The sequence below is a fragment of the Hyaena hyaena genome, unplaced genomic scaffold (assembly GCF_003009895.1).
Source record: "Hyaena hyaena isolate Hyena2069 unplaced genomic scaffold, ASM300989v1 scaffold_382, whole genome shotgun sequence".
Classification (NCBI taxonomy): domain Eukaryota; kingdom Metazoa; phylum Chordata; class Mammalia; order Carnivora; family Hyaenidae; genus Hyaena; species Hyaena hyaena.
Window position 1 is genome coordinate 328,001 of NW_024081015.1, and position 26,491 is coordinate 354,491.

The 26,491-nt window shown below is 34.1% G+C and overlaps 1 protein-coding gene across 11 annotated transcripts in view; it reads left to right on the forward strand.

Moving 5' to 3' along the window:
* DLG1 (discs large MAGUK scaffold protein 1) overlaps positions 1 to 26,491 on the forward strand; it is a 289,163-nt gene that overhangs the window by 158,363 nt on the left and 104,309 nt on the right. For 8 of the 11 annotated variants that reach the window (XM_039250830.1, XM_039250829.1, XM_039250838.1 and 5 more), the window contains exons 6-8: positions 6,496 to 6,594; positions 16,243 to 16,296; positions 24,799 to 24,849. In XM_039250830.1, coding sequence (XP_039106761.1) covers positions 6,496 to 6,594; positions 16,243 to 16,296; positions 24,799 to 24,849 — 204 coding nt within the window. The remainder of the gene's footprint in view (positions 1 to 6,495; positions 6,595 to 16,242; positions 16,297 to 24,798; positions 24,850 to 26,491) is intronic. The other 3 variants (XM_039250835.1, XM_039250836.1, XM_039250837.1) reach the window with 1 other exon arrangement.

A 26,491-nucleotide genomic window follows, 5' to 3' on the forward strand; every position in this document is an offset into this window, starting at 1 on the left:
GCACTTTTAAAATATGTGCAATCCAGTTATTTTACTGGAATTTACAGTTTTCTGCGAGACACTGTTAATATTATAGCCTCTGTTGTCATGGAAACAAATCTCTGAAGGCAGCCTCAGAAGCTAATGATTCCATGGTGTTGCTATGGATAGAAACAACTGAGACTGTAGTTAGTCACATGGTCATGATTAAAAAAAAAACAACAACTCTTTGGAGCTGATCTTATTGAGTGATACAAATGTAGCAGGAAAAGGATGATGGTATATAATAGTCACCATTGTCTAATGAAATATATATATAAGATTTTTCAGGTTTAAATATTTATGCTGAATTCCTCCTTTTCTCTAATAGCCCAAATATAATGGTTAGTGTATTTTGGTATCTCATTATTTATATTAGACTCTTAAGCATGACATTTTCCAGTTTAGAATCTTCTGCTGCTCTCCAGAAATCTACCCTGTTCTCATTTCTGCCCTTAAAATATCCTCTTACCTCTTCATTTCACAGTGTTATCAGGTCTAACATCTGTGCTCTTCCTCATCACTCAACCTTCATTTGATTATCTATTATTTGTTTGGGGCTGTATTTTTGTTTCAGATGAACTAAATGAATTAATTTGTTATTCTGTAATTCTTTGTAACCTGAAGTTGTTCACCTAAAGCTAGGAAATTTTATTTATTGATATGTCATTTGTTTTTGAAAACTTTCTCAGAAGGGCTTGTTTCTCTTAAGAAACTGGCAGAGGCATATATGTTCCTTTTCAAAGTACTTGCCCTGTACAGAAGGGGGTGGATTAAGATAGTATGAGTTGTTTTAGGATTTTTTAAAAAATGGTATTTAGATCCTTATCTAAAGGCGATAGATTTTAAACAGGCCAAGGTTACAGTGAGGTTCAAGTGTAATATTAAAGAATTTATAGTTTTTCATAAAGGGTTTTGGAGAACTACTGCTTAGTGGAGGAAATTTTCATGCTTGACCTGGAAAGTTGACATAAACATTTAGCTTTGCCTTATTTTTATATTAAAGTAAATTATTAATCAGCTAATATCTGACTATGAAAGAGGCATAAGGAAATTTTGAAAGGTGATATATATGTCTGCGACCTTAATTGTGGTGATCGTTTCACAGATAATGCATATGTCCAAACTCTACAAGTTGTATACATAAAATATGTGCAGTTTTTTAATCAACTATATATCAACAAAGCTATTAAAAAATAAAACTGAAGTTATAAAAAATGATTATAAACTTAGACTTTTTTCTTTGATACTTTGGATGACTAAAGCCAGTTATTTTGTAGTGTATCAGATGTTCAGTGATTGGATTCAGGTTATGCATCTTCAATTAGAATTTCTCAGAGGTGATATGCTCTTATTATAGCCTATCAGCATGATTTTGATTTGTCCCATCCTTGATGATGTTAACATTGATTAAGATAGTATCTGTTAAAGGGGTGCCTGAGTGGCTCAGTTGGTTAAGGGTCCAACTCTTGATTGCAGCTCAAGTCATGACCTAACAGTTTCGTGGATTTACACCCCACATAAGAGCTGCTTGGAATTCTCTGTCTCTCTCTGCCCCTCCCCAACTTGTGCTGTGTCCGTCTCTCTCAAAATAAATTTTAAAAACTCTAAAAAAAAGATAGTATCTACTAGATTTCTTTACTGTAATCAATAAAAGTTTTTAAGAAAGATAACTTCTTTGCATCCATGTGTCCTTTTTAAACTTTAATCTGCTGGAATGTAATGGAAGGTTCATTCAGCAGCAGTGGAATCTTTGCAACTGTTGAAGTTTTTTTTCAATATATTATTACTATGATGGTTGCCAAATGATTTTGTAATTCCATAATTCCTTATACATTCTTTAGTTGGCATTCTGTCTTAAGGAAATTCTTTCTCTTCTGTTCATTTATTCTTGAAATTATTAAATCAGTATGGACTCCTGGAATCTGTTTTTATATAGTAGGTTGTTTGCCACTGTTATCTTTAGTTCTCAAATTGTTCCTGGTCTGACTAATGAAAACTCTTCAAGCTAACTTCTGTGTCTTTTGACATGCCTTCATTATTCCTTGAACAGTTCTATATTTTCTGGTACAACAAGATGTTTTAGATTCATATTATACTTCGCTAAGCTCTAGCATTGGAATCAGCCATTCCTCCAAAGACTCCTTTTTTGGTGTGTGTGTGTGTGTGTGTGTGTGTTTATTACAGAATGTGTATTTAGAAACCATAATCTGAGTGATAGTTATGTTCAGGCTATTGGAGTGTTACTGCCCCCAGGTATTCTCTGTGGGCAGAGCTGGGGAATATAGGTACATATAAACACATTTATGTCTGTATTCCTGTGTTCATATATATATATATAACCATGCATTCATGCTAACCTCCAGTTCTATTCTAACCTCCAATTCTATTCTAAAACCATAGGTATCATGCTAATTTTTTCCCTTTCCATATTTGTAACTCTTCTCTGACATGAGGAATCTTGCTATCATTATCCTATTTATTGGATCAAAATCTCCCATTGACACCTTCCTTACTCTGCTCAAGCTCCAACATACCCCCTTTTTACTCCACTGAGGTTCCTATGCTTCATACCAGACTACTGTTACTGCCACATAGATACTGTCTTTGTCACATTTGGATTCCAGCAAAACATATCAGGCTCCTGGCACCACTCTGCCCATATCCTGCTCAGGCTCCAAGCACCCTGTGCAAGACTGCTGCCATCCCTCTACTCCCTGCATACAGATGCTGTCCTCACCCTGCTTGGTTTCAACAATCTGTACCTTCCTTGACTACACCATCCAAGGTCATGATGATACTCTGTCATTATTATCTTCTAGAAATCTAATTTTCATACTTCTCAATTATGTCAGCAAACAATCTGCAATTAATTTTAAGTATTGTATAAGTAGAGATGGGATTCCTTTTGTTTTCTGTATGTATACCCAGGTGATCAAGCGGCAGCTCTTTTAAAACTATCATTCTTTCACACTTGTTATAAATTTAAAGTCAGAACCTCTGGGTTTTCCAACATTTTTAAAAAGTCACATAAGTATTCCACTGAAAATTGGTTAGCATTTAAGTTTTTCATTTTAAACTCATAATATGGAATTAAAATTTTTTTTGTATGGAAACAGTATATAATTAGTGACTGGAGCCCTAAGCCAGACCTACAGGGTCTTTATATTGACATATAAACCATTTTCATTGTTTATAAACATAGCCATTCTAGCACCTTTAGATATTTAGGGTATTCCATATTTTCCAAGTATAAACAATGGTCAGTAGACTGTATTAAGACAATAGAACTCCCCTATGACCCTGCAATAACACTGCTAGGAATTTACCCAAGGGATACAGGAGTGCTGATGCATAGGGGCACAAGTACCCCAATGTTCCTTGCAGCACTCTCAACAATAGCCAAAACATGGAAAGAGCCTAAGTGTCCATCAACTGACAAATGGATCAAGAAGATGTGGTTTATCTATACGATGGAATACTACACGGCAATGAGAAAAAATGAAATCTGGCCATGTGTAGCAACATGGATGGACCTTGAGGGTGTTATGCTGAGCGAAATAAGTCAGGCAGAGAAGGACAAATACCATATGTTTACACGTATAGGAGGATTAGGAGGAACTTAACGGAGGACCATGGGGGAAAAGAAGAGGAAAAATAGTGGGGGAGAGGGAGGGAGGCAAACCATGAGAGACTCTTGAATGCTGAGAACAGACTGAGGGCTGATGGGGGTTGGGGGGGAAGGGGGTGATGGGCATGGAGGAGGGCACTTGTTGGGATGAGCACTGGGTGTTATATGGAAACCAGCTTGACAATAAACTATTTTTTAAAAAGACTATTAGAACATTTTTTAAAATTATTCACTTAGGATAGATTGCCAGAATTAAGTAACTCTGTGAGTTTACACATTTTTAAGGCTATAAATAATTTCTGCTAAATTACTTTCCTTAAAGTTTGTATGAATTTATATATCCAACAGCAGTGAGAAAGGACCTATTTCCATGCATTAAAAATTTATTTTGAGTGGCATCTGGGTTGCTCAGTCAGTTAAGTGTCTGACTTTGGCTCAGGTCATAATCTCATGGTTCATGAGTTGGAGCCCAGGTCAGGCTCTGTTAATTTCACCTGAAAACATATATTTTCAGGATACATCCGTGTTGTAGCATGTGTCAGAATTTCATTCCTCTTTACAGCTGAATAATATTCATTATATCTATGTACCACATTTTGTTTATCCACTCATCTGTCGATGGATACTTGGGTTATTTCCACCATTTTGGCTATTGTGAATACAATAGACGTTGTCAATGAATGTTGATGTAAGGTATCCAAGTCCCATGGGGCGCCTAGGGGGCTCAGTCCGTTGAGTGTCCAACTCTTTCAGCTGAAGTCATGATCTCATGGTCATAGGATCTTGCTCCACTCTGGGCATGGAGCCTGCTTGGGATTCTTTTCCTCTCTTTCTCAATAAATAAATAAACTTAGCAAAAAAAAAAAAAAAAAAAAGGTATCCAAGTCCCTGTTTTTAGTTCTTTTGAATATATACACCTAGAACTAGAATTGTTGGGTCGTATGGTAATACTATGGTTAGCTTTTTTGAAGAACCACCAAACTGTTTTCCACAGCAGCTTACACCTTTTCCATTCCTACCAGCAGTTTTTGAGGATTTCAGTTTCGGCACATCCTCACCAACACGTGTTTCTTTCTAGTTTTGTTTTTCTTTTTTTATTACAGCCTCCTAGGAGGTGTGAAATGATATATTGTTGTAATTTTGATTTGCATTTCTCTAATAATAATTTTTTGAGTATCTTTTCATGAGCTTATTGGCTGTTTGTATATCTCCTTTGGAGAAATGTCTGTTCAAGTCCTTGCCCATTTTTAAATTCTCTTTTTATCTTTTTGTTGTTGTGTTTTTATAACCCTCATCAGATGTATGACTTGGAAATATTTTCTCCCATTTTGTAGGTTATCTTTTCACTTTCTTGATAATGTCCTTTGCACAAAAGGTTTTAATTTTGATGAAGTCCAATTCATTTATTCTTGTCACATATGCTTTTGATATGATATTTAAGAATCCACTGTCAAATCCGAGGTCATGAAGATTTACCCTTATGTTTTCAGGTTTTAAGAGTATGTGTTTGTATTTTGATCATGGATTTATTTCTCATTAGTTTTTGAATATGATTTAAGAGTGATTTAATTTCTCTTTTTTTGCATGTGGATATCCATTTGTCCCAGCACTATCGGAGAATTCATACATTTTTGATAAATGTTAATTGGCTGTTTTGATAGACCAGAAGGTCAACATTGTAATTTTATATTTTATTTCTTTGTTAGAAAAAGCATAGTTCTTCATCAAATTTGTTTTTCCTGTTTTAAGTCTCTTTGAATGCATACCGTCTTGTCTTGTTATCATTTTGATTTTAATGTTTTTCTTATATATGTAGGATATGTTATTGGTATAGCAAATGTTTATGAGTTAACCCAGTTTACAGGGATTAGGACTTGATACAACACACCTCTTCTGTGTTCCATTTACATCTTTGGTAAAATTAATTGATAAGTATTTGAGTTAAAGTAATTGATAAGTAATTGAGTTAAAGATCAAAGCTTCTTAGTTTAAATTATGTCAACTAGAGTTCTTACTTTTTAAATTTTTGCCAGAATATGTCTGGCACATAATAGTTACTCAGTGAATGTTAGTTGAATTAATGACTTTTTTTTTTAATGTTTTATTTATTTCTGAGAGAGAGAGAGAGAGAGAGAGACAGCATGAGCAGGGGAGGGTCAGAGAGAGAGGGAGACACAGAATCCCAAACAGGCTCTAGGCTCCAAGCTAGCTGTCAGCACAGAGCCCGATGCGGGGCTCAACCCCATGAACCATGAGGTCATGACCTGAGCCGAAGTCAGACACTCACCCAACGGAGCCACCCAGATGCCCCTGAATTAATGACCTTAAAGGCAATTTTAAGGCAGGTTTTTATAGTTCTTGATAATAGAGGTCAATAGCATAGATTTTTAAAAATGATATAGATACAGCTTTTAAGTCCTTTGGTGAATTTCTAAACTCCAACTGCCTGTCTGATGGACTAATAAGATTATATTTCATGCTTTGAATGCAAGGAGAAAAGCAGTCAGATATCTTCTGAATGCTGGAAGAATGTGTTGTAGCCTGTAAAGTGAGTGTTTTGTCTCCTAGAAAAGGAATATATTCTAAGTCACTATCTTTTATTATTTTCATTTAAACATCTAGAAAGTAGTCACTCAATTTAATTATAGTTATTAAAATTAGTAGTAGCCTAATGATTTCTAAAGTAATTTCTGGAGAACATTTTCTCATTTAAATTTAAGTAACATATTAATATTTTACTTATTTCTCAGTTATTTCTGAAAACTATAATTTATGACAAAACTTTGTTATGTGTTTTTCTTTTATTTTGGTATTTTTCCTGATTTTTTGTCATTGATGATTTTTAGCCAACAGAAGCTGTACCTCCCTCTTCTCCCACTGTCCCTGTGATCCCTGTCCTGCCAGTCCCTGCTGAGAATACTGTCATCCTACCCACCATACCACAGGTTTTTATTAGTTTCTTTTTTCTTTATAAAAATTTCATTTGCTTTTAATGTTTCATTTGTATTCTTTTCAAACTGTTTTAACTGTTTCTTTGTTAGACATAGTAATTTACTTCGGGATTCAATTGGTGTTTTTAGGGAGTTAAATATTTGGGATTTAATATAATGGGTTCAGTATTTACCATTTTTTTAGATTAACTATGAAATAGGGCACATTCTGAACTTCATAATATTGAATCTCAGATTTGTTATCATGCCTATGCCTTTTGTATTTGTAAATCTGTTTAAACAGGTTTTTATTTGCTTTGGGAAATTTTACTTTCTAAAGATAATAAAAGTCATTGTCCTCATATTATACTGGATGTGTCATTTTATTTAGCTTTTTGTTTCCCGATGTATGTATATATATCTTCTTTGGAAATATTTTTCTATCATTTAGTTAGGTAACATTCACATTTATATGTTAAAAATAAGAGCTCATATATATAAAGTATGTGGGAAATTTTCTATCTTTGCAACTTTTCTGTAAATCTAAAATTATTCTAAAATAAAATTTTCTTTTTAAAAAGGTAACACATGACAGTCAAAAAATAAAATGAAATAATAGCCAAATGTCAGAGAATCTGAACTTTTTCAGCTTCAGAACTTTAGTAGTTGCAAAGGATGGTTTTTTAAAACATTAACAAAATCATCCAAAGCTAAATAATGATAGTATTATTCTGTTGTAGACAGTCGATATCATCTGTGATTACTTATTTCAGTGCCTTTCCCCTCTCCTAAAAACTGAAAATCAATAGGAGCAAAATGGGATTCTGGGGGAAATTACAGATACTACATTAAGACTTCAATTTATTTTATTATGTTACTTCTACATAATCTTTTCACTCTTTATGAAAGTCATTAAAAGTTAAATCATTTTAAAGCCACTAAGAATTGAAATCCAGATGGATTTTTTTCTCTGTGTTGAAGAGAAGGAATTGAATTTATAAGTAAAATACAATTCTAAGTAACCAGTCTATGTGTTATTGTAATATTATAATAATGTAACATCTCTCCAAGCATCTAGGATTTAGTAGTATAATATTTTTTTCAGTAGGGGATTTGAAAGTTTAATTTACTCTTGTCACTTCATCTTTTGATGTTAAAATAGTTTCATAGAATCCTTTGAAATTTTATAGTAATTTCTGTTCTTCTATTCCACGAGGAACTTGTCCTTTCCTGCTCAGAGACCTCTTGATTTATTTACTCCAAGTATCCCTAACAGCATCACACTACATTTGGAAATTGTAGAGATGTTGCATAGCCTTGTAGTCATAAAGGAGAGGTCTTCCAGTCAGAGTGATCTAGTTTGGAATTCCAGTCCTACCATTTTATAAGCTGTATAACTCTGAGCAGTTTGCTTAACCACACTCAGCTTCTATTTACTCATCTGTAACACTGAAGATGGCCTAATACTAACTTGAGATGTTTTACAGTGATTGGAAGAATAATAATGTATTTGCAACTGGCACATGATCTTGGCTATTCATATTATTAGTGTTATTTCATATTTCTTTGAGACAGTAAACCAGGAAACAAGTTAGAAAAACAAATGAGGATATGTGCACAAGAGAAAGCCTTCTTTATTCTCCTTAGCCTTGTTTTAGGTTTTAAATACACTACGAAAGTCCATGTGGAGTAGATTAATAGTTTATGTTGTATAATGTGAGAAGCCTATAGGTGTGCTTCATTTTCCACAGTCAGTAAGTATGTTTGTGATTAATCAAGTATAACATGTACATTTTAAAATTAGTATAACCATTAAAATGTTCTCAAATAAATTTGAAAGCCTTACTTAATAGATAACCTAATTTTAACATTTTTTTGTTTGTTTATTTTTGAGAGGGAGAAAAAGAGGAGAGGGACAGAGAGAGGAGCGGACAGAGGATCCGAAGTGGGCTCTGTGCTAATAGCAGAGAGCTTGATGCATAGCTCAAACTCAATAGACTCAAGAACCATGAGATCATGACCTGAGCTGAAGTCAGGTGTTTATTAAGCAACTGACAGACCCACGTGTCCCCTTAATTTTACCATTTTAAATGGAAATAGTTTTTCTTCTAAAGATCTACTTTACATGTTAGATAAATCAGGATGTAATAGAAATAGAAGAAGCAAGATTTGGAGTCTAGTCCTACCTTTGCAATTCAAACAGGTTACTTAACCTCTACATTTTATACTCCATCTGTTAAAATGGGGAATAATGCCTCCATGAGTACTTTAAAATGAGTTTGAGGAGGGGCGCCTGTGTGGCTCAGTCGGTTAATAAGCATCTGACTCTTGATTTCAGCTCCGGTCATGATCTCATGGTTCATGAGTTTAAGCCCCGCGTTGGTCTCAATGCCGACAGTGTGAAGCCTGCTTGGGAGTCTCTCTCTCTGCCCCTCCCCTGCTCACTCTCTCTGTCTCTGTCTCAAAAAATAAATTAAAAAATATTTTTTAACGAGTTTGAGGATTAAGCAAAGTAGGTAGCTATATATAGATAGATACAGACAGCCTAATTACAGGCTAGATAGCCTAATTATTTGTACAATTTTTATACTTTTCAGAGTACTTTTATATTGATCGTGTCATTTACATTTTATGAAAGCCCTCCACAATAGCAATTATTATGCTTATTATACAGAATGGTATGGAGAAAGGCCTAACGAATGGCTGCTGAAGTTGCATGAAGAACATGGACTTTATAGTGAGATCTGACTACCACTTCCTGGCCTCACCCCTTTCTGGCTATGTGACAGTGGGGGAAATTACTCAGTTTCTTGTAACTCCAGTTCTCCACATAGATACTGACCTATTAAATGTCTTTTTCCACCCCAGAGGAAATACTCTGATTTAAAACCAGATGCTTTAGACCTCTATTTCAACAAGTTGTGGGGATCTGTCATGTAATTAAGGTATAGTTGAAAATGCTTTATGCCTAATTTGTGTGTGTAAAATTCTTTGTACGTATTCAAATTTTATGTGCTTTGGAGGGATTGATGTTCTTTCAATTTTATGTTATTATTCCAGTCCTGTAGCTACTAAGATAAATATAACATTGACCTTTTTCTCTAGGAGTTTGTGCAAGGGACAAGTTGACAGCTCCCACATGACATGAGAGTAGTTACATTACAGCTATATCCAGTGTAGACCATTTTTTATCACTTTTGGACCATACAGGTTTCACGAGACATTTGAGTATTGAGTCTTAACTGATTTGATCATTAGTATAATCTAAAGTATAACCTAATATATTTTCATTTTAGTGGTAATCCTAACTAGAAAAGCATACTTCATGTTACCTTGATGAACCTTTTTAACCACATACTAGTATCTGACTGCAGTGCCCTTATTCTGCTTGTATTTTGGGGGTTTTTTGGTTTTTTGTTTTTGTTTTGTTAGGTTTGTTTTATCTTATTTTCATATCATTTCAGACTTAAGAAAATTACACTAATAGTGCAGTGAGGGGCACCTGGGTGGCTCAGTTAGGTAAGTCAGTTAAACTCCAGCTGAGGTCATCATCTCCTGGTTTGTGAGTTCAAGCCTCAACATCAGGTTCTGTGCTGACAGCTCAGAGTCTGGAGCCTGCTTCAGATTCTGTGTCTCCCTCTGTCTTCGCCCCTCCCCTGTTCATACTCTGTCCCTCTCTCTCTCTCAGGAATAAATACACATTAAAAAAAAAACACCTTTTTAAATAGTGCAGTGAAATCCCACATACCTTTACCCAACTCTCCCAATTCTTAATATTTTTACCTACCATATTTGCTTTATCATTTCTCTTCCTATATAATCAAAATATTTTTTATGAATCATCTCAAAGAAAGTTTCTCTCATGCCCCATTTACCTCGAAATACAAATATTTTATAACACTAAATATTTTCTCTTAATTAGTTCGAGGTCATATATTTTCCAACTTTTTAGTTGTGGTAAAATACATATAATGTAAAAATTTACCATCTTACAACCATTTTTAAGTTTACATATCAGTGGTGTTAAGTACTTTCATTTTTGTGCAACCATCACTGTAATCCATTTACAGAACTGTTGTCATCTTTCCCATGTGAAAAACCCACTCACTATAAACATTGTGCTCCATGATGAAAGCATTTCCTCTAAGAATATGTAGAAAATAAATGGTGATATTAAAAAGCATTGTGACAATAATATTAGCTTTTATAATTGCCCTTATAGTTATCTTTACTAAGCTCTGTATATCTTCAAACACCTTGAGTTACACTCTAGTGTCCTATCATTTCAACTTGCAAGACTCTCGTTAGCATTTGTTTTTATTTTTTTATTTTTTATTTCTTTATTTTTTTTGTTCAAGACAGCTCTACTGGTAATGAACTCCTTCAGCTTTTGTTTATCTGGAAATATTTTAATTCCTCCCTCACATTTGAAAGACAGTTTTGCCAGAGATAGGGATCTAGGTTAACAAGGGGTTTGTTTCTTTTAGTACTTTAAATATATCAACTCACTGCCTTCTCACATCAAGCTTCTGATGAGAAGTTTGTTGATAATCATATTGAAGATCCCTTGAATGTAATAAGTCACTTTTTTCTTGTTGCTCTCAAAATTCTTTTTGTCTTTGTCTTCCAGTAATTTTTTTTAAGTTTATTTTGAGAGGGACAGAGACAGCACAAGTTGGGGGAAGGACAGAAAGAAAGGGAGAGAGAAAATCCCAAGCAAGCAGGGCTCAAACGCACAAAGCCATGAGATCATGATCTGATTTGAAATCAAGAGTTGGATGCTTAACCAACTGAGCCACCCAGGTGCACCTGTCATTCAACAATTTGATTATAATATGTCTCAGTGTGAATCATCCTGCCATGAGTTTGTGGAGCTTCTTGGATGTTTGTACTCATGTGGTAATAGTGTCATATTTGAGAATGTTTTGGCCATTATTTCTTTGAGTATTTTCTCTGTTCCTTGATCTCTCCTCTTCTGAGATTCCCATGAGGTATGTATTGATCTGTTTCATGGTGGCCCAGGGTCCCTTAGAATCTGGTCATTTTTTTTCGTGGTTTTTTTTTTTTCCTTTCTCTTTTCAGACTTAATAATTTCCATTGTCCTGTCTTCAGGTTTGTTAATTCTTCTGCCTACTCACATCTGCCTTTGAATTACTGTAGTGAATTTTTCATTTCAGTTATTGAACTTTTCAACTCCAAACTTTCCTTTTGATTTTTTTAGCGTTTTTATTTTTTATAGATTTTTCTGTTTTATCTTTTATAAATTTTCCCATTATTTCATTTTCTTTGTCCATCTTCTCTCTTAATTATTTAAACATCTTTAATATGGTTGTTTCAAAGTCTTTGTGAAGTAGATCTGCCACCAGGTTTTTTTAAGGCAGTTACCCTATCTTTCTTTCGTTCGTTCTTTATCTTTTTCTCTACTGATTTTTGGCATGCCTTTTGTTTCTTTGCTGAAAACTGGACATTTGACTCTTAATGGTGCCGTAACTCTGGAAATCAGATTCTCCTGTTTCCTAAAGTTTGCTGTTGTTTTGTTTTTATTTTTGTCGTTTAATTGTTGTAGACTCTCTGTGTGCCAAGGATCAGTCTGCAGTATAAACTTAAGGTCTTCCTTAGATCTTTTCTTTGCCTGAACCTACCCTGGGCATATACCGTGGCTTTCTAATTTCCCTTATATATGTAACTGCCTTTGAATAGCGTAGGGTTTCAGTGTCTATCTCTCAAAAGGGGAAAAAGAGAAAAATGAAATGGTGGGAGGAGGTGTTTGCCCTTTAAGTCCTCTGGAAGTCGCTTCAACCAATGGGAAGACAACAATAATGGCCACTGCTTCTTTGTCTGCACCTCTGTGATCAGAAGCAGCAATTAGGAATCAGAGCACAAATCCCCTGTATTTGGAGAACAGGGTTTTTTTTTTTGCCCCTCCTAGGTTATGCACATTTTGTGTCAGCAACTTGCACAGCTAACATTATGGGGCAGAGGGGTGGGAGTTGGACAGCTGCTTCTGTGGTAAGAGCTAAAATTGAATTAACCACAATTTACCATTTAGTACCTCCTCTGGAAGTTTCAAAGTATTACATCAGGGAGATTCTGCCAGTGTAGTTGTCTCGGTGACAGATGTGTGTTGCTTCCTATTTTGCCATCCTCTCAGAATTCATCCTATTTATTTTTCCATTCAAAATTGATCACCTAAGGGATAGCATTTAACTTTTAATGCAGTGTCTCAAATTAGAATCCAAGACGTGTTCTGGGGTTTGTGAGTTCTTCATATGAAAAACACTTTTTTTTTTTTTTTTAATAATTTAGTAGGAGAGAAGGAGACAGACATTAAGCAAATAATATAATGAAACTTTGACAAATGGTAAGGAGAAATACAATGTACAGCATAAACATATTTTCTAAATTCCTAATTTTGGCCTGTTTTAAATAACTGGATTTTAGAGTTATTTTAACAGTTTTTGTTTGTTTGTTTTATGTAATACTGCTTTCTGAAATTGTGTAAGGAAACTGCATTGTGTTACAGGAGCAATCCCTATGAGGCCTATTATTAATGAGATGGAATAGTAAAAAGTTGGATGAGCAAAATTATGTTTCTTGAGTCTTGTTATTGATACTTAGGTCAGATTCTTCAGGGGTTTGTTAGTTCCTCTTTCTGGAAGATCTCTGCCCCTATACTAAAACTCTTAAGTGAATTCTGGGACTTCATTGTCCTAGTTGAAACATACACAGTGGTATAGGTTGTTAGTAAATAATAATAGATTAACAGTTGGTTTCTGTGGTTGACAACAGATTTTCCTTTACTATTTGCTGGATACTCACACAATCCTCCTGGGTAAAGGCATGTGTTGCTGTCTCTTTATAGATGGAGAAAGTGAGTTTCAAGAACACTTATGACTTACCTGTACAGAGTTACTGAATGGTAGAGTGAGATAGAAAAATCACTAGAACCAAGACTTTTGATGTTACTTGTAGTGAGGTGCAGGGAAAAGTTTTTCTTCATTTGAAATAATTTTCAAATAGATTCTTCTCAAGTTTTTTTTTTTCGACTCCTAAGCAGAGCTGATAATTTCATGTCACCTGTTCTGCTACCCACTATCCCATTTACAGATCCCAATGTCTTAAACTTGCCAGATTTGCTACCATTTCTGATTTTAGTGCTCTTCATACTTAAGCTATTTGAAAGTATGTGCTTTCTGTGGCCAAGTTTTTCTGCATCTCTTCCTTCAGATTTGCTGCTAAGGTAGTGAACCTTTCTGAATTGTATATCAAACCCTTCAAGCACATTCAAATTGTGCTGCCCGTTTAATTTTCATTCTTACCTCTTTGAGAGCTAATGAGAATTACTTTTTCAGATACTGTTTCTGTATTTTAAAATATAAGAATTTAGAAAATCTCAAGTTATTAAGAGTATAGTATATTCCAAATTAAATGTTTTAATTCTCTACCTGCTAACACAGTCTTAAATATTTTTTATTTTAGGCAGGTAAACGTGAGGCAGTCAGATCATGCCTCTTGAGCTTCATTTATTATAGGCTCTATTTGAGACCATCTTTTATGATCTGTCTTTTTTAAATGGCTAGGTTTTCTTATCCTGATGCTACTTTTGGTTGAAATTCTTGCTTAATCCTCAATGTGAACATTCCTGTTTTTTGTCCAGTTTCATGTTATTACCATCATTTCCCTTCAAATATGATTATTCACACGTTAATTATAAGATACATTTAAAAATATCTTCTATTACTGTGTTCTTTAAGTCAAAATTACACAAAGTATTCCACTTGTCTATATTTTTTATTCTCAACTGAACTTTAAAGTTGAAATCAGCTTTCTGATATGAATGCTAATATCTTAATAACAACTCTGACCTATTATAGTATTTCACAACTGCCTTAGTTATTCACCTCCTACAAACTGAGTAGTTAACTCAATATAATTTTTTTTGCTTTACTTTTTATTATGAAAAACTTCATAAGTACTTAAATGTAGAGGGGGTAGTAGTAAAGTGAACTCCCATATATACTTATCACCAAACTCCAGCAATCATCAACTCATGTGTACTCCTATGATCCATAATCTCTCTCATTCCTGACCTCTCATCGTCATTATTTTATTTGAAGTATATCTAACACGTTATATCACTTTGTATATATTTCAATGTCAGATAGACTTTTATATGGCTAGAATCAAAAGATAACTTCTATGCAATGATGATAACTTTTTCATTGTCTGTTTGCTAATACATGGGCAGAGGGAATCAAAAGGCTTTATTTTCTTATTTTTTAAAGAATGTAACTTATTTTGTGACTTTTTTTTTGGGTACCCCTTTCTTGCCATTGTCTGTCATCGCTTAAACAAAATAAGGTGAAATTGTGCCCTAATTTTTTTAATTAAGTGAAGTACTGTCAATTTGAGGAATCTCAATAGGTCACTGGGAGATGATTAATTTCAGATATTCATAAAATCTCAAATGTCTGTAAGTTGACTAGTTTTACCTGATAATCTTATAAATAGTATTTGTGCTTCATAGATTTGGTTTTCACTAAATCATCTGAAGATAGGTTATTACATTCAAAGGTAGAGCTGCATGTAAAGTATATTTAATTTATATATATTTTTATATATAATAAAATATTCTCATTTTTAATCTGCTTCATGTAGCCCAAATGCATATTATATGGTTATTTAACCATGCAACTGTGTTGTCTTTAAGCATTTTATCATGTCATCATCCAGATCTAGTACTTTGCTGAAAATGGCATAAAACATTTGAAGTCTGAACACTTAACTCTTAGAAATGCCCATACACTTAGAAGAAGATGGTCACTTTGTATATAATGTTTCTTTCATACAGGTTTTATGTATAATTCTTTAGTTAATTGGGATAGCAGAACTATTAATGTTTATAAACCTATTCTAAAATTTGTTTAAAAGATAGTTGTCTTTTTGATTGTATGTAAATGTCATTTGATATGGTACATTTATACTCATGGAGAAGAAAGATAATTTTAAGGGGAATCACATAAGTTTTTTGGGATGTATGTTCAGATATGTTTTTCATTTGGTATTTATTGCATTTTATTCTTTAAATTTTATTTCATCTACATAATAATTACTTTCCAGCTTACCCGGAAAATCAAGCCCTTTTCAATCCATACTTAAGTAGACATATTTATTCTACTTGGGTTTTTGTTTTGTTTTGCTTTGCTGCTGGCTCTTTGACCATTGTTATTCTATGAGTTGTCTAGAAAAACAGGTGGAAAGCAATAATTGCAACTGAAAATAGAAATTTTTTTTCTGGGTGATAAAAGATAGGAATCTTCATGGTATCCATGGAAATAGAAAATCTAATGATTTCTGACAACTTGGGAAGAGTTCTTATAGAAAGAATATGGATTTCTTTTTAGAAGGCTAGTAAACTTCTTCACAGATTTTAAGAAAATTATGTCTGTTTTAGCAGAAATAATTTATTTCTCAAAAACAAATCAAATTTAACTGTTTGAACTTAATTCTTTTCATCTGGTGCTGGAAACTGGGCTCATTGATTAACATGAGAAGCTCATATAAAATTATAATTTAAGAAATAGCTTCTGACATTTGTGAACATTAATAATTAATGTGTCAATTTTCCTGTTAAGCTAACACATTTACAATTCTTTCTTTAAGGCAAACCCTCCTCCAGTACTGGTCAACACAGATAGCTTGGAAACATCGAGTTATGTGAGTTCAATTTCCTCCACACATTTAAATAATTCTGCTTTACCTGTGCAGTTTTTGGTATATACACAAAGATAACAGCTTCATTTTCTTTAAAGTGTTGTACTTATGATGTTCTGTCACTGAGCTGTAATTGTTAAAGTAAATGAAGTAATACTGTCCTTTTTTGGTTGTTTTTTCCCATTCTTAAGCAAAGCAGAAATGTTGAAATAGAAATTTAGAGTTTATTTTTAAATTAAATGATTAATTTTCACTAAAGACTGTATCTGACTAGTAGACACTTAAACAGTGCCATATATCAGAGTCATTTTAGAAATCTAGTTGAGTGACTAGATTTGTAGTACCCAGGCTTATATATATATTCACATATTAAAATAGTTATAACTTCATATTAAATTGAGTAGTGCTTCTCTATAAACTTACTTTGTTAAAAAGCCCTTAAAGATAAATAACCACAACAGCAGAATCTAATCTAACATTTTTATTCCAAAGGAAAATGTCTTCAGAAATGTTTAAGTAGAAGTAGTTCCCATGCTTTTTTTAATCACGTGGGACATAACTGTAAAAGCCTTTTTTTCCCCATTTTTGAACTATAGTTGATTGCAGTCTGTACTTTAAAACATTGCCTAATCCAAGATCATGAGGACCTTATTAGGTTTTCCTCTAAGAGTTTTATAGTTTTAGCTCTTACATTTAGATCTTTGATTCATTTTGAAATAACTTTATATGTTGTGGAGGTAAGAGTACAACTTCATTCTTTTGCATGTGGGTGTCCAATTGTCCCATAATCATTTGTTGAAAAGCCTATTCTTTCTACACTGAATGGTCTTGACATCCTTGTAGGAAATCAGTTATTAACATATGGGTTTATTCTGGATTCTTAATTCTCTACTGTTGATCTTTATGTGAATCCTTATGCCAGTACCACATAGTCCTGATTTTTGTAGCTTTGTAATAAGATTTGAAAAGATAGTATAAGTTCTTCAACTTTTTAAGTTTGTTTTGGCTATTCTGAGTTCTTTCCATTTCTATATGAATTTTAGGATCAGCTTGTCAACTTCTACACATAACAAAAGGGCAACAGGGATTTTGGTAGGGATTGATTTGATTCTGTAGGTGAATGTTGGCAGTATTGCCATCTTATCAATATTATGTCTTCTAATCTATGAACACAGGATGGCTTTCCATTCATTTATAATTTTAATTGTTCTTGATAATGTTTTAATTTCCAGTGTACAGGTCCTACACTTCTTCTGCTTAATATTTACTCCAGAGTATTTTTCTCTTTTAATGCTATTGTAAATGGAGTTGTTTTTCTTAATTTTATTTGTGGATTTCTCATTGCTAGTATATTAGAAGATAATGGAATTTTAGGACTTCATTTAGAAATATAATAGATCTTAATCTTATATTCTGCAACCTTACTGGACTCATTTACTAGTTTTTTTGTGTGTAGATTCATTTAGATTTTTTAAAAAAATATTTAATGTTTTATTTTTGAGAGAGAGAGAGAGAGACAGGGTGAACAGAGGAGGGTCAGAGAGAGAGGGAGACACAGAATCTGAAGCAGGCTCCAGGCTCCGAGCTGCCAGCACAGAGCCCGACGAAGGGCTGGAACCCACGAACAGTGAGATCATGACCTGAGCCGAAGCCGGACGCTCAACCGATGGACCCACCCAGGCAACCCTAGATTTTTTTATATAAGATCACGCCATCTGCAGATTGAGATGGTTTTACTGTCCTTTACTATCAGAATGCATTTATTTATTTATTTATTTAGCCTGATTGCCCTGGCTAGAACCTCCATTATTTCAATGTTTAATAGAAGTGGCAAGAGCAAATATCCTTGTCTTGTTCCTGATCGTTGGGAGACAACTTTCAGTCTTTTACCAGTTAGTATGATGTATTATACTAGATTTTTAGTATTAACTGATGTAATTTCATTGGCATTGGGGCTGATTCTGTCTCTGTGCTCCTTTTCTTTTTAAAATAGTAAAAAATGTTAGGGGAAGGCAAAGTTGAGGACAAAAATTCGAAGTTCTTACTGATTTCAGTAATAAGATGGAAATGAAGTAATTTGTTGAAATAATTCCCATCTGTCTTTCTTTTTTTCCTTAAGACATACCACAAATAGTGAAGGTTACGAAAATTCATTCGATTTGACTTTGGTAGTTTTCTTACATACTAAAAGCTTCATTTTTTTCCATATATAGTGTCATTGATAACTAATTATTTTAAATCAACCTAAATGCTGCTCTTCATTATTTAGTAAAATCTTAATGTAAATTCTTTTGGGGTTAATATTTTGTATTTAGTTATGTTAATTCTTCATTAGGAAGAACATTTGCTTCTTCCCAATACATTTTTATTTTTAGATTCTTCCCTTGTAATGGTTTAGATTTTGAAGTTTTTAATTGCCTGAGATTATATATTAATAGGAACTATGAGTCACATGAATGTTGATAGATAAAGTCTTGACTTTGAGTATCTTATAGTTAGAAAGGAATGACTGAGTTGTATCTAAACAACAAGGAATTAGGAAATTAAGCCTCTTTTTAACTCTTCTTTTGGAGAAATCTTATAATATGTAATAGAATTTGTCTGTCTGTTTGGATATATAAATGTAGGCTGATGAGAAAATTAAAGTCTTTGAGCCTGTCAGACTGAGGATATCTGTGTTACTAATTTTCCTCTGCCTTTTTATGGCATATACGTACCCATAATTAAAGTAAATTGTATTAAAAAGAAAAAAAAATGATACAACTTTATAATTAAATAATAAGTACTGTTCCAGCATTCTAGCAGCAACTATTAGAAATGAGTCCATTAACTCTATCAACAAAAATATGAAACACCTAACAATCAGCTTAACAGAAAATTATAGAGCTTGTAGTAAGAAAACTATAAAACATTGCTGATGGCAAGAATGCCTAAGTAAGCAGAGAACAGCTTTTATTGCTGAGCAGGAAGATAATGTAGAGATCATCATTTTCCCCAGATGAATCTGTAAATTTGGTATAACACCAGTAATAGCCCCCCAAAAGAGAGTGTGTTTGGGTATGGGGAAGGAAGTAGGAAAGGAAGGGAGAAGGGATGAGAAAAAAAGAAAGAGGAAGAACTTTAAATTTTAGTTTCTCTGTTGCACTAACCACATTTCAAGTGCTCAGTAACCATGTGTGGGTAGTAATTCATATATTGAACAGGGCAGATTATAGAATATTTTTATCATCACAGAAACTGCTGTGGCAGTGCTGATGTATAGAAAAGTAAAAACTCAAGAATAGCCAAGTAAAATTTAAAATAAAAGTAATCGTGAGAGATTTCCCTAACATATAATAAAATACATTATGAAACATCATTAATTGAAGCAACATAGTTCTGGTCCAAAACCAGATAGATCAATGGAGTACAATTTACCTTTGATATATGTTGTATAATCTGATTTTTCTTTTTGTTTTGTTTTGTTTTGTTTTTTGATTAGTTGCTCTTGATTACAGCTCCGTAGGTTTTTTCCTCCCACATGTCAGGATTTTTTTTTAATATTTAGGAATTTACCACCTATTCTTAAATGTCTTAGTAATTTGTGCCTTCTACCCAGACTGCTGCCATAACTTCTTAACCAGTTTACTTTTCTCCAGTTGCTCTCCATTTTGGTTTTATACTACCATATTTCCTTTTCTGGAAAATCTGTAAAATCTATTTGATGCTCAGAAACTTTCAAGAATATTTCTCATTGCTTAGTACAGCATTCAAGACCTTTCACAGTCAGACCCCAGTCAACTTCTAGTTTCTGCTCCTGCTTTGACCACCTATAAAAGCCTAAATTATCAAAACCTAGAAATATTAGCAATGACAGTTCTTAGGAAGTGTTCTAAATCTACTCTCATATTTTTAAAGAAGAAAAAAATTATCTTGTTAATAATATATTCACTTTGCCTGAGATTGATCTCTCTCTAATTTTGTTCCCATATTACCTCTTACCCTATCCTGTTAATTGAGAGTAATAAACCTTATATAATATAAATATTAGGCAAGCATTTCTTTCCTATTGGAAAAGAAGAAACATTACCGGGGCTCCTGGGTGGCTTAGTCGGTTAAGCGTCCGACTTTTGCTTAGGTCATGATCTCGCGGTTCATGGGTTCAAGCCCCGCATTGGGCTCTGTGCTGACTGCCAGCTCAGAGCCTAGAGCCTGTTTCAGTCTGTGACTCCCTCTCTCTCTGACCCTCCCCTGCTCACGCTGTCTCTCTCTCTCTCCTAGAAATAAATAAAACATTTAAAAAAAAAAAAAGGAAAAGAAGAAACATTACCTTTTGTAAAATTATAAAAAGGAGACTAAGCAAACCAACCATTTTGTAGTTTTGCTGGAAAACATATTGCTGTTGAAAATATTAGACCACCATTGCTTTTTTCACTTGTATTGTCAATGAAGTGATTCTTCTAAAGTAATTTTTGGCTTTGGTAATGTACTCAGCATTTTGAAGCCCAGTTTGAATATGCGTGATGTTGTTATCAAATTGTCTCTATATATGAAATTAGCAGACAGTTTTAAGTTATTGAGGGTTTAGAAATAAAGTCATTTGGAGTCCATGGGGTCTAATCACTTTTCACCTTTTTATGATTATCTAGCTAGAATCCTCACTAGATATCAATGACTTAGCACTAAATTAAGCACAAAGTACATTTACCATATATTTACCTTTTGAGAAGGCTTAATGGTGAAAATCTCAAATATCTTAAAGCAGAAATCATAAGGTCACAATATAGAAGTTTTACTTATTAACATCAAAAGGGCCATATAAGCAGATTTACGTTGAAATGTTTTCGAGAATAAAATTTCAGAGTATTTAGAAACAAACAAATGAACAAAAATAGAGCTCAGTGTAGCAGTGTTGGGATTTGGCCAAAGCCATATGCTGATGAAAATGTGTTAACTTTAATGGATGTTTTTAAAAATAGAAGAGTAATCAGCATAAATGAATTGGACGTTGAGCTCTAGAAGCTTTAAAGAAAGTCTAAAAGAATAAAGAATTGATTTAAAAAAAAAAGTAATAGCATAGAATGTGATAGATTAATTAGTAATAATAAAGCATCTTCTTTGATGAAGACTGAGACTTTTAGCAAGAAATTAAAGACAAAACTATAACCTTTAGAATAAGAAAAATGGTATAGCTGCAGATATGAGTTTTGTTTTTACTTATAAAAAAGGACTTCTGGAGCCCCTGGGTGGCTCAGTTGGTTGAGCGTCAGGCTCCTCACTGAGGATCAAACCTGCTTAAATCTCTGTCTCTCCTTCTCTCCTCCTCTCCCCTCCTCCATGCTTTCTATCGAAAGGTAGGTAGGTAGGTAGGTAGGTAGGTAGGAAGGAAGGAAGGAAGGAAGGAAGGAAGGAAGGAAGGAAGGAGGGAGGGAAGGAAAGAGAGGGAAAGAAAGAGAAGGAAGGAAAGGAAGGAGGGAAAGAAGGAAAGGGAAAGGAAGAAAATGTATAAACCTCCTGCATTCTAGATGCCTGGAAATCTGTTAGGAGGTGGGAGGTGGGGGGCAGTAAACTATCCCCTAAACTGAGAAGGCACTTTGAGAGCAGAAAATGAAGCAGCACTCCATAGACTTTACACAGTTTTATTCACAGCAACTTACTGACCAGGGGAGAGGGGGCGATCAGGTGGTCAACAGTCTACGGAAGCTGCATGGCTATTATCTGCAAATTCTAGACCTTAGTTCACAGATTTTATAGAGTGATGGGACTTGCAGAAGGGCATTGTAGTCGTGCATCTGGATGGCTTAGTTGGAAGAGCATGCAACTCTTGATCTCAGGATTGTGAGTTCGAGCCTCACATTGAGTGTAGAGATTACTTAAATCAATAAACGTTATAAAAAATGACTTAAAGAAGGGCATTGTAGTGAGATCAAAGGAGGGTTCACATGCACCTAATTGACTACTAACTTAATTAGATCTTTTGCCGCCTGTGCAAAGGTGGAGAGGAGGGGAAAGACTGTATTATCTTAACAGATTCATGGGAGGCCAAAGCAACCCTCCCCAAATCTAGGCCTTGATAGACATTCCTGAGGTATGTATATTAATCTCCAAGGGGTCCAGCACTCATGGCTCTGAGAGGTCATAAGGTGAACATGAACAAGATGGAGGGCCAAGATGGAGGCGGTATTGTCAGGACTGCAACAAAATCTGAGATTAGAAAAAAAAAAATTATGAACCCCTCAGGGAGAAAACTCCTAGGCCCTAGACTGGGCCTGAATTAAGTGTTGCTTTCTCATACTATGGTGAAGAAAACAAAGAAACTTACATAGATTTCATTATTCTGTTGTTTCATTATTCTATTGCTGTATAACAAACCACCTTGAAACTTAGTGGCTTAAAAATAATTCATTATTTCTTATGATTTTCTGGATTAACTGGGCGGTTCTTCCACTTTATATTGGTTGGGACACTGGAAAAGACTGGAAGATCCAAAATAGTCTCATTCACATGACTGGTAGTTGATGCTTGTCGCTAGTTAGGAAATGCATTTGGGGCTTTTGGCCAAGGGCCTTAATTCTCCTTCATTTGAATCTTCTCATGTACTATTTGAGTTTCCTCACATAATAGCTTCTGAGTTCTAAGAAAGTGCATTCTAAGACAAAGGCAAATATTACAAGGCATCATTTGTGCTATATTCTTTTTTTAATTTTTTAATTTTTTATTTTTATTTTTTACAAATAGTTTATTGTCAAGTGGGTTTCCATATAACACCCAGTGCTCATCCCCACAAGTGCCCTCCTCCATGCCCATCACCCCCCCCCCCCCCCCACATCCATCAGTCCCCAGTTTGTTCTCAGCATTCAAGAGTCTCTCATGGTTTGCCTCTCTCCCTCTCCCCCACTGTTTCCCCCCTTCTTCTCCCCCTTGGTCCTCCGTTAAGTTCCTCCCAATCCTCCTATATGTGCAATCATATGGTATTTGTCTTTCTCTGCCTGACTTATTTCGCTCAGCATAACACCCTCAAGTTCCATCCAGGTTGCTACACATGGCCAGATTTCATTTTTTCTCATTGCCATGTAGTATTCCATCGTATAGATAAACCACATCTTCTTGATCCATTCGTCAGTTGATGGACATTTATGCTCTTTCCATGTTTTGGCTATTGTTGAGAGTGCTGCTATGAACATTGGGGTACATGTGCTCCTTCTTTTTAACAAAGCCCATCTAGGACTTGCCTAGATTGAACGGAAGGATAAATAGATGACTTCTCTTGATGGTAGGATGGTTTAGTCATGTTGCAAAAGAGCATGGAGGATGGAGGATGGGAAGCATCTAAAGAAATGCAGTTTATCACAATCCCTATTTGACTTGTTCGGGTATCTTGCACAGCCTCATATCATCAGAAATGTTAAAGCAAGATTTGAACCCAAATTAATCTGATTACAAAGACTATTCACCCTTCACCAGTGACCCCCTGTCTGTGTGGAAATTACTTCTTCCTGAAGGGAGTAGGGAATAAATTGGAAGGAATAAGATAAAGTGCTCAGTCTATAAGATGTAAGCAAGAACTTAAGGGGGCAGCTGGGTGGCTCAGTCAGTTGAGCATCCAACTTTGGCTTAGGTCATATCTCACTGTTCGTGGGTTTGAAACCTGTGTCAGGCTGTGCACTGACAGCTCAGAGCCTGGAGCCTGCTTAAGATTCTGTGTCTACCTTCCTCTGTCTCTGCCCCTCTTCTGCTTATTCCCTCCCCAAAATAAGTAAATAACCATTTTTTTAAAAAAGACGTAAACAAGAACTTGAATGGGACATCAAATTTGGACATAAATATATAAGTGAAATTTGTGACAACACTAAAGTAACAGATGCAGAGGTGGGAACTTATAAGATAAATAAAGGAAAGATCAAGTCATTCAAATTTGATGGTATGTAATGCTCATGAAGAGGTGAGTTATGTATATTAGGAATGAAGCTAAATGATAGATTGGAGTCATTTCATACAGCGCCTTGTATTTGAGTTTCTGAAAGTTTTAGAATGAGTATGTTATTAGACATGGGCTCCAAAAATATCCCTCTGTGTAAAACACATTTGAATGATTTTAGGAGTGGAGAATACTAAATTAAGAGATTGGGTAGATTACACTGACAGTAATCCAGAAGAGGTTAACAAAGGCTGGTACCAAAGTAATAGAGATAAGAATGAAGAGGTGATAGTTTTCAGAAAAACTGAAGTGAATGAGTAAGAATTGGCAGCTGATTAGATCTGTGGATCAAGGCAGTTGAATATCCATAATATAAAAAGTTGTATATACTCTTTCAGTATTTGAAGTCATAATATCATAAATGTCAGTTCATTAATCACATTTGTACTCTACTAGTCTTTGAAATTTTTGCCTAAAATTATTAAAGCCAACTTATTTGATAAGTGTCATATTTAACAGGTTTGCATTAATAAATCATGCAAATATTATGTCTGACATTTCCAATTTTATACTCTAAATTTCTGTGCTACTTCTTTTTCCTCCATTAGGTTAATGGCACTGATGCAGATTATGAATATGAAGAAATCACACTTGAAAGGGTAAAAACTTAATTATCTTAAGTTTCTAATGCATAAATCTGTTGCTTTAAAGAATTCTTTAAATATACTGCTCTTTCATATAGAATTAAAAGGATCTTTTAAGAACAGAAGCATGTAATAGTAGTTTCTTTTATAAATTCGTTATTATAAACTTGGCATAGTATTTTTAAAACATGTTGCTTTTCTTTAATAACCTTTTTTTTAAAAAAATAAACTTTTTATTTAAAATAGTTTTAGATTTACAGAAAAGTTATACCAAGAGTTTCTCCATTTATCCAGGCCTCAGTTTTGCCTATTGTTAAAGTCTTACATTACTAAAGTACATTTGTTTCAACAAATGAACCATATTGATATATTATTATTAACTAAAATTTATATTTGGGTTTCCTTAGTTTTTATGTTGTTCTTTCAGAATCCCTTCCAAAATACCACATTCCATTTAGTTATCATGTCTCCTCAAGCTCTTCTAGGCTGAGTTTCTCAGATGTTTCTATTTCTAAATTTTACTTTCATTTATTTTTCATATAAAACATTGATTTTTAAGTATTTAGTATCCTAGTAATGTGATTATTGTTATCAGTTTTCTTTTTTAGCAAAAAAAATAACCATAGTTCTAATGGACAAGATCCTATTGAAAATTTATGCACTTCTCCAATTGGAAAATAACTTAAGGGTGTGATTTAGATGTGCAAATTTTCTTCAAGTATTTACCCCTTAACAGTAATGCAGTCAAGGAGTGTCTGAATGGCTCAGTCAGTTAAGCATCCAGCTTCATGGATGTGAAGTGATCTTGCATTTCTTGAGTTTGAGCCCTGCGGCGGGCTTTGTGCTGACAGCTCAGGGCCTGGAGACTTCTTTGGATTCTGTCTCCCTCTCTCTCTGCCCCTTCCCTTTTTCGCGCTGCCTCTTTCTCTCCCCCCCCTCTCAAAAATAAATAAACATTAAAAAAAAGAAGAAGAAGAAGGAAATGTTCATTCAATTGATGCTAAATTGTTGGTTACCTTGTCTGACCAACATTTTGGGGAAGTAAAGTGTTTTACATAAGTAAATTTCCTGTATCTTAAACTTACACAATGTTATATATAAATCATACCTGTTTTTTAAAAAGCAAGTTAAAAAAAAAAGAACTAGATTACCTGGGTGACTTGGTAACCTCCACAACCTATTGATACTATTATTAATATTCTAGTAACTCTCAAAGAGTTTAGACTGAAAATGTTATTAAAATAGAATTGTAGGACACATAATAAAGGGAATGTTTAAGTTATTCAATAGTAATAGTTAAGTAATCAGTTCAGGTATATCTGCTTATTCGAATTGCCTGAAAGCCAGAGTTAGAACATTTTTGAAAACAAACAAACAAATATTTTTTAAATATCACTGGTTAGAACAATTATTTTTAAAGATTTTTTGGTAGCGGTAGAAACTGTTCTTCAAAAAAATATTTAGAAATATAGTATGTAAAACAAGTAAAAAGCGCTGCTTTGGCAACATTGACTTTGTTGTCAGGACAGCTCACTTATTTGAGTTCTCAGGTTGGGCTTTCAGTTATTAAAAAATGCCTTTTCCTATTCATGTGTCTTGGTTAAACATGTCAGGAATGGGGGTGTGGGACACATCAAGGATGATGACTTAGCAGATA